Source organism: Chenopodium album, chromosome 20, assembly GCF_948465745.1.
Source record: "Chenopodium album chromosome 20, dcCheAlbu1.1, whole genome shotgun sequence".
Lineage (NCBI taxonomy): Eukaryota > Viridiplantae > Streptophyta > Magnoliopsida > Caryophyllales > Amaranthaceae > Chenopodium > Chenopodium album.
Window position 1 is genome coordinate 2,658,713 of NC_137853.1, and position 8,417 is coordinate 2,667,129.

At 36.3% G+C, this 8,417-nt stretch overlaps 2 protein-coding genes across 3 annotated transcripts; one reads left to right on the plus strand and one right to left on the minus strand.

The window, feature by feature from the left end:
• Positions 1-371: 371 nt before the first annotated feature.
• LOC145598524 (uncharacterized) lies at positions 372-2,404 on the minus strand. Of its 2 annotated transcripts, none has more exons than XM_081654892.1 (3): positions 1,964-2,404; positions 776-1,692; positions 372-685 (listed from the first exon to the last, which is right to left on the minus strand). In XM_081654892.1, exons 1-3 carry the CDS (start codon positions 2,226-2,228, stop codon positions 545-547), a joined length of 1,323 nt encoding a protein of 440 aa, XP_081511018.1. In that variant the 5' UTR covers positions 2,229-2,404; the 3' UTR covers positions 372-544. The 2 variants fall into 2 exon arrangements, with proteins under 2 accessions (XP_081511018.1, XP_081511019.1); XM_081654893.1 differs by having other exon boundaries at positions 776-1,689; positions 1,964-2,402.
• A 1,681-nt stretch (positions 2,405-4,085) lies between these two features.
• LOC145599251 (disease resistance protein RGA2-like) lies at positions 4,086-8,091 on the plus strand. The gene has a single exon (XM_081655651.1). The coding sequence runs from the start codon at positions 4,086-4,088 to the stop codon at positions 7,593-7,595; it is 3,510 nt and encodes a 1,169-aa protein (XP_081511777.1). The 3' UTR covers positions 7,596-8,091.
• Positions 8,092-8,417: the final 326 nt, after the last annotated feature.

Genomic DNA, 8,417 nt, shown 5'->3' on the forward strand with positions numbered 1-8,417 from the left:
AAATGTTCTTTATGCTTTCTTCATAAATACGGAGTAATATTTACATAATGGCAAATATTATGTTTACTATTATACCCTCAGTTAGCCTACTGACCTTATACCCTTAAAAAATTTATTTGTGAGATTTATTGATTTAACCCAATTGAAATGTTTAGCAAATATTTCTTGCTTATTATTCTACACATTTGTTTTTGGGTATGTGCAAACATAGGTCTTTCTAAAGAGTAAACACTATGTACAGGACATATCATGACATCAATCACATCATACACTACCCTGCAAAATTATCTTGTAACCGGACATCAAATAAATGCTCAAGAAAAAGCAAGATTAATGAAAACAAAAGGCAGAAAGGGTGAAGACAAAAGGAATGCATTAGAATTTATCACCATGTTTACTCTTTTATTATTCACAATAACATATTTACATTATTAGTTTTAAGTGTTCAAACATCTAATATATAACATCTAATATACAGAAGAAAAAGAGAAAACAGATACACATGGAAGTGGCTATTATTGTACAAGGTTTAATGTTTTCTTGATTACTTCCTTTGCGCTGGTATTACTTCATCAAGGCAAAAACAAGACAAGATGCAGGACCATAATCCCCTTCTTCCCTTCAGTATTCGGTTTGGAAACCTGTTTCGTTTATTGACGAGTTCAGCCATGTGCTGAACGACAGCCTGATCAAGAGAAAGGATGAACATGTTAGAGAATGAACTAAGTACAAGTATTAGTGATAGCTTAATCACAATACTTTACAACAATTTTACCTGAGCTCCCAGTTTAATAATCTCAGGGGGAATTTCAAGTGGTGTTCCATCAGCAAGAAACACCTTCAGCTTTGATAGGAACCTGAAAGAATCTGGCAAAACTCTGATTTGATCATAACTTATGTCCAACTCTTCAAGCATTGAAAAGTTGCCAATTGAGCTTGGCAAGGATTTGAGATCAACAAAATTGTTCCCAATGTTCAATACTTTCAAGCTCGACATAGAGCACAAGCAGTCTGGGACTGATTCGAGCTCGTTGAAGCTCAAATTGAGTTCCTCTAAGCTTTGAAGATTGCACATTGTTTCTGGCAGATTCTTTACTCTATTATAACGGACTGTCAAAATCTCCAAATTCGCAAGGTTCCCAATCGCCTCAGGAAGAGAATTCAACCGATTGAAATTTACTTGCAACACCACCAGACACATACACGAGCCAATTGCACTAGGGAGCTCTTCTAGATCATTTTTGTCAAGATTCAACTTCTCCAATGAGCTCAGGTTGCCGATTAAATCAGGCAATTGGGTAAAGAAATTAGAGCTCAAATCTAGATTGACTAAACCTACTAAATTCTCAAAGGAAGCTGGCAAAGATTTCAGCCTATTCCCATGAAGATCAAGGTCAGTCAGACTCGTGAGCTCTCCAATCGATCTTGGAAGGTTTATTAGTTGATTCGAGTGGATGTCAAACTTCTTCAATGCCTTGAGCTCACCAACATCTGATGGAAGAGCCATAATTTCGTTCTTCGATATGTCAATTTCAGTTAGATTTGACAATTTTACAAGTGATAAAGGAAGCCACTCAACTTCAGCCATTAGCCTTCCTTGAAGATCAAGGACTGATGCACCAGTTTTATCATAATTTTCGAAAAGAGTAGCCACCTCCATCAAACTCATCTTCTTTGTGCATCCTCTTCCTACTTTGCAAAAATTCAAATCAAATTAACTTAACATTCTCAAACAACCAAATCAAACAATATGGTAAAACTTTATCATTTGTTCAAAACTTCATGCTTTTAAAGTCAACCCATGAACTTGAAACCCTAACATCTACCCTAAAACCCTTATAATCTAGTAAATCCAGAAAACAATTATAATTGCAGCATAATTGATGAACATTAAACATTAATAAATATAACAATACATAATAAATGAAAAAATAAAAATCAAATACAAGTTTTGAAATCGAACCTGCAAATACTTGAGGTATAATTGGAACATCAACAGAATTACTTTGCAAGTTGTCATTTTCTGCGAATTTCATCAAAATCCCATCAATAATTTCACAGTTTTGATCAATTTCCTCATCTGGGTATTCCAAATTAATCAAATCATCCATTTGGGTATCCCCAGAATCGGTCTTTTGAATGAGCTCCTCCAATCTCTGAAACGTTTCTTCAAATTGAACCAATTGAATAGGGTCTTTCCTCTGCTCGCCGCCATTGAAGAAAGACATGGCCTTTTCTCAGTGATTGGAGGAGAGAGAAAAGATGACAGAAGACATTAATCTGATGGAGTCTGCTGTTTCTGAAATCTGCTTGAAATTCAATTTAATTTGGGTGTTAAGATAAGAGGATTGGTAAATGGCACTGGGTATGTATTGACTGTTTCAAATTGTTCAATTGTGGGAATTGAAAATTGGTGACAGTGGCTGCTGCTATGTGGGAAACTAATGGTCTGGATTAAATTCGACCGACAGACTTGGCTATATTGGGAATGGACCGGCATCCTTGGTTAATTTGAGGAGAACTAGTAATTGGGCTAATTACAAATTCACAAACAAATTCTTATGGAGTAATGCAGAGTAACGGAAAGACTTAAAGGCGGGTATACTTTAAAATTGTAGTCATGATAAATACGGATAAAGTTGTCTATATAGTGCTATATAATATTTACTAAATTAATTACCTTTACATTTTAAGTATAATGAAAATTTGACCCTTAAAAATTATTTTCAATTGTATGAAGATCATCAATTTAGGCTAAGTCACCCCAAATCTAGTTTAATCCCTACTATATAGGATGTTGTACAACATATTTAATTATATACCCTATGCTTATGACACACTAGTGAATTCAAGTTTTATACTGTCGTTTTTGCTAAGAAAAGTTTATAAAGAAAGTGAGGGAGTCACCTATCGATGGAAGTGTGTCCAAATCAAGAGATACAAGTACAAACCACGTACTCACAAAAATATAAGGTGAGCTGCTTAGGCTATTCTCGGAAAACCACCCTCTCCAACACTTAAGTCATTATAGCGGATTAATTCAAAATTACATTCAAATGTATTAATGGAATTTTATAATTACGTGAAACCTTGTTGTATTTGTTTTAATGTAATTTTTCACAAATGTCAAATATACACTTCGTACTCCGTATAATTAAACATAAATTACTCAGTACAATATTCTTATACCAACACAAAAGTAATTACCATGATTTTAAAAGTTTTACATACAGTACTATCTAAACATTTGTGAACAATAGAATTTTTTGGGGAAAAAAATTTATCACACTAATAGAGTCCAAAATCACCCCTACAAGCTACTTCGTACAATCCTACTTATCCGAAATGGGAAATCTCCCCATCCCCCAACAGAAGATACTGAAGACTCCCCCAACAATTTATTTTTATGATACTGAAGATACTGATCACCTTCACAAGGTATGCTGAGTTTCTGACCATATGTTTAACTCTTTTTATGAATTGTTGCGGCATTCAATGTGTTCTACGAATCCTAATATGAACCTCATGATATATAATGTCATTTTTTCTCTTCAAAAAATCATTTTAATATTGTAATATGATTCTCTAATTTACACCGTATTTAAAAACATGTTCTATGAATTGAAAGTAGTATTTTATCTGTTCTATAGCATGATTTCTGGAGAGGGAGATTGCATTAGTTGGAAAAGAGCCGAGGGATTAATAATTAAAGTGTTGCGATTATTATGAAACGAAGGGAGAAAAATTTTGGATTAGTCTTTATGTGAATTTTTATTAGATCAAGTTTTTATTGTTCTTAATACTATAAATTTACAACTTTAATAATTAAAGTGTTATAAATATTATGAAATGGAGGGAGTCTTGTATCGTAGGGACAGTTGTCTTAAGAGCGCCCCTTATTTTTTGTCTCAATTAGAACGCGGTACAATTAGCTGTAGAAATTTGACTAACCAGAAAATTCAACTAGTATAGAGTTGTTTACTCATTCTTCACTTCCTCACCTTATCTTATACTCTTATAGTACTTGATTTACTCACAAACCTTGAAATATTTGGCTAAAGGAAAAATTTGATACAAAAAAGAGAATGGCTGAGGGAATATTGTTCGGAATTGCAGAGGAAATCATACATAATCTGGGATCAAGAGCAATTGATGAGATTGCCTCGGCATGGGGATTCAAGCCTCGGCTTGAAAAGCTCAAGACCACTGTCAACACCATCAAAGACGTGCTCCTTGATGCTGAGGATAGGCAAACTGATAGCAGAGTCATTCGCGGTTGGCTTAACAGGCTTGCCACTGTTGTTTATGCTGCTGATGACTTGTTTGATGAGGTTGCTTCTGTTGCATCCCAAAAACAGATCCTTAATGCAAGCAAGTTGACTAAGGAGGTACAAACTTTCTTCTCTAGCTCCAATCAGATCTTGTTCGCATTGAATGTCTCTAAGAAGATTAAAACAATTAGGCAAGAGTTAGATGATATAGTCAGAGAGGGTACTGATTTTGCCTTTGTACACCGCCCTCGTGAGGAAGGGAGTGTGATTAATACTAGATTGGGGAGAGATCAAACTTATTCATTTGTAGATGCAGAAGAAGTTATTGGTAGAGATGACGATAAGAAAGCTATCCTAGATATACTCTTTGCCTCTGGTGAACCTGAGAATGAGGTACTCCATGTGATCCCCATTGTTGGGATTGGAGGACAGGGCAAGACAACTTTGGCTCAGTTCATATATAATGATCCTGAGGTTGAAAAATACTTCGAGATGAGGTTATGGGTGTGTGTATCTGAAGTCTTTGATATAAAGATTATTACAGAAAAAATACTCAAGTCAGCAACCAATGCAGAAACTCTGAATTTAGAGATGGAGCAGTTACAAGGTCTACTGCGAAATAAATTAGGTGATAAGAAATACTTGCTTGTTCTGGATGATATTTGGAATGAAAGTCCCGAGGAATGGCTGAAGCTGAGGGCATTATTAAAGATTGGTAGAAAGGGGAGTAAGATAATTGTAACTACTCGATCAAGGGAAGTGGCAAAAATTATGGGCACCGTTCCTGCCTATGATTTACAAGGCCTGTTAGAAGAGAAGGCATGGGAATTATTTCAGAAGATGGCATTTGAACATGGAAAAGCTGAACAGATGCCGCGTCTTATGGAGGTAGGGAAAGATATTGTTAAGTGTGCAAATGTTCCTTTGGCCATAAGAGCTGTAGGCAGTCTTCTTTATGGCAAGAACGAGAGCAAGTGGTTGTCAGTCAAGGATAGAAATCTAGCCAATATACTTGACAGCCAAAATGGCATTATGGACATTCTCAAGTTGAGCTACCAGCAACTACAGTCACCGTTGAAGAACTGTTTTGCTTACTGCGCTTTGTTTCCGAAAGACCATGAATTCAATAAGGAAACACTGATGAATCTTTGGATGGCCGAGGGCTTTATTATTTCTAGAAATAATGAAGACCAGAGTCTAGAAGAACTTGCAGAGGAATATTTTCTTATTCTGTTGCAAAGGTGCTTCTTCCAGGATATAAAAAGAGATGAATGGGGGAACATTTCGAGCTGCAAAATGCACGACTTTATGCATGATCTTGCTCAAGAAGTAGCAGGAGTCAACTGCAAGGTTACAATGTTAGGGGAAAGCAATTCAAACAAGGCAATCTATCACTTGTCTTTAGCTTACCGTTTGACCTCAGAATGGAAGATACCAAATTGGATGCTGAAACTGAAGCATCTACGCACATTTCTTTTGCCAGAGCAATTTAAAGATGGATCGGCCTTCAGCAAATCGATTTGTCAAGAGTTGATATCTGGCTTTGGATGCTTGAGAGTTTTGGATCTACACAACCTTGGCATCAGAAATCTGCCAAGTTCAATTGGTAAGCTAATTCACTTGAGATACCTTAACCTTTCCCATACACCTATTAGAGAACTCCCTGATTCAATCACAATGCTCCAAAATTTGCAAACACTTAATCTGTATAACTGTTTGAGTCTTCGAACATTGCCTTCAAATATGGGATTACTTAAGAATCTTAGGAGCCTTGATGTTGGTGAATGTCAATTCCTATACCGCATGCCTTCAGGACTAGGAAAATTGACTTCTCTCAATAAACTACCTCGATTTACAGTCGTTTATAAAAATAGTCCTAAAATTAAAAACAAGCCCAACAATGCCAAGTTGAGTGATTTAAAGAACCTTAATAACCTGAAAGGAGTCTTGCACATTCAAATTTTGGGAGAGTTAAAAAACACTTTGTTAGAAGCAACAGATGCAAACGTAGACGGAAAACATGGGCTGACTAAGTTGCATATAGGGTTCGATCAGAGGTTATATGGCGATGTTAGTGGTAGTAATCACGATGAACCTATCTTGGAAGGGCTGAAACCACATCCAAATTTAAGGGAGCTGGAAATTTATTGGTACAGAGGTCAAAAGTTCCCAAGTTGGGCAATGATGGGTAATTTGTGCAGTACTCTTCCAAATCTTGTTCATGTTGAACTTCTGCGTTGTGGAAGATGTCAGCAAGTGCCTTGTTTCAGTCAACTCCCTTTCTTGAAGCGCCTCACCCTTGTATCTTTGCAAAGTGTGGAATACATGGAAAGCAGTGAACACATTCTTTCCTTGTCATCTAAATCACCATTCTTTCCGTCTCTGCAAGAACTTACACTGATGAGTATGGATAATTTACAAGGATGGTGGAAAGTAGGAGAAAATGCTGACATTAGTACAATAGAATCATCCCATGATCGATTACTTATACAACGCCTCCAATCCATGTCATTTTCCAATCTGACAAAAATGGAATTAGATGGATGTCCAAAGCTGATATCTCTGCCACAATGTCCTAATGTGGAGGAATTAACACTAGTTAGAACCAATGAGACCATCTCAGTAATAAAGATGGCAACAGCTTCACCATCAACCTCAACTTCAGCATCTGGTTCAAAGTTGAAAAGGTTTACTGTCAGTAACTTGGAAGACCTCATTTCTCTTCCAAGAGAATGTCTGCACCAACTTTCTTCACTTGATGTCCAGGATGAGAAGCTGGTGAACACTGAGGAAATAGGAAAGCAAGTCTACATGAGTATGTCTTCTTCTCTCCGTTGTTTAAGTTTCACTCATTGCCATAGCTTGAGATTTTTCACTCAAGGCCTAGAGCATTTAACAGCAATAGAGAAGTTGGTGCTTTGGAATTGTGAGCAACTTGATCTATCACCAGATGGTCCAGATGAAGATATACCATGGAAATACTTCAAAAGTCTTCGTTCTTTACAATTTCATATGATCCCTAAGCTGTTGGTTCTTCCTACTGGACTTCAACACTTGACAAACCTCCGCTCTCTTAAAATAACTTGCAACCCTGGATTTATGGAACTACCAGAATGGATCAGCAGTTTCTCATCTCTTGCATACATGTGTTTAAGTATTTGTCCTAAGCTGACATCTTTGCCAGAAGCCTTCTGCAATCTCACTTCCCTGAATGAACTAAAAATCCTTAGTTGTCCAGGATTGACAGATAGATGCCAAGGTCCGAAGGGTAGCGAATGGCCCAAGATTCAGCATATTCCTCTGGTTCAAGTTTTACAGGATTAGACATCATGAATTTATGATATAGGTATGAAAGAGACATTATTGATGTTATCAAATTTACAGTATGCTCCCTTTAGTTCTATTGTAATAGCTTATTAAATGTCAATGGTTCTAGTAGTAGGTGAACATGGTTGTATAATTGTAAGTAGTTTATTAAATTAAATTTAATAAACATGTAAGTTAATGAAAAACGATTGATTGTAACGGAGACACCGACTGAATATTCTCTCGTATACTTGTACTCCTGAAAATTTCTATGTACACTCAAGGATATTTCATATAGTATACAGAGTAGGAGAAACTGCTAATAACTAACAATACAAAGGAAGCATCACTTCAAATCACAACATATGTTATCCATGTTTTTTTTTTTATCTATCAAAATTGATTATAGAAGAATGTGATATTCCTGCCATTATGTCCAAATGTGGAGAAATTGAACTAGTGTCAAAGATGAAAGCAGCTTCTTCATGAACCTCAACTTAAGGATCTGGTTCAAAGTTGAAATTTTGACAATCCGTAATGTGGAAGACGGCCTCAAAGATGAAAGCAGCTTCTTCATGAACCTCAACTTAAGGATCTGGTTCAAAGTTGAAATTTTGACAATCCGTAATGTGGAAGACGGCCTCATATCAATCCCAAGAGAATGCCTGCACCAACCTTCTTCACTTTCAGGACAAGAAGCTGGTGAGCACTGAGCACTAACAAAATAGGAGAGTTTTTTACGAGTAAAAAATATATTTTCATCACTCCATTCTTTGAGATTCTTTCATTGCGACAGCTTGAGATTTATCTCTCAGGGCCAAGAACACCTGACAACCATAG

What these genes read in the sequence shown, in the direction of transcription:
- LOC145598524 (XM_081654892.1), bottom strand. Translation starts at nt 2,228, where the DNA reads ATGTCTTTCTTCAATGGCGGCGAGCAGAGGAAAGACCCTATTCAATTG. An exon ending in TATACCTCAAGTATTTGCAG is followed by an intron (nt 1,693 to 1,963) that starts GTTCGATTTCAA and finishes ATTTTTGCAAAG; the next exon opens with TAGGAAGAGGATGCACAAAG. An exon ending in TTATTAAACTGGGAGCTCAG is followed by an intron (nt 686 to 775) that starts GTAAAATTGTTG and finishes TCTCTTGATCAG; the next exon opens with GCTGTCGTTCAGCACATGGC.
- LOC145599251 (XM_081655651.1), top strand. Translation starts at nt 4,086, where the DNA reads ATGGCTGAGGGAATATTGTTCGGAATTGCAGAGGAAATCATACATAAT.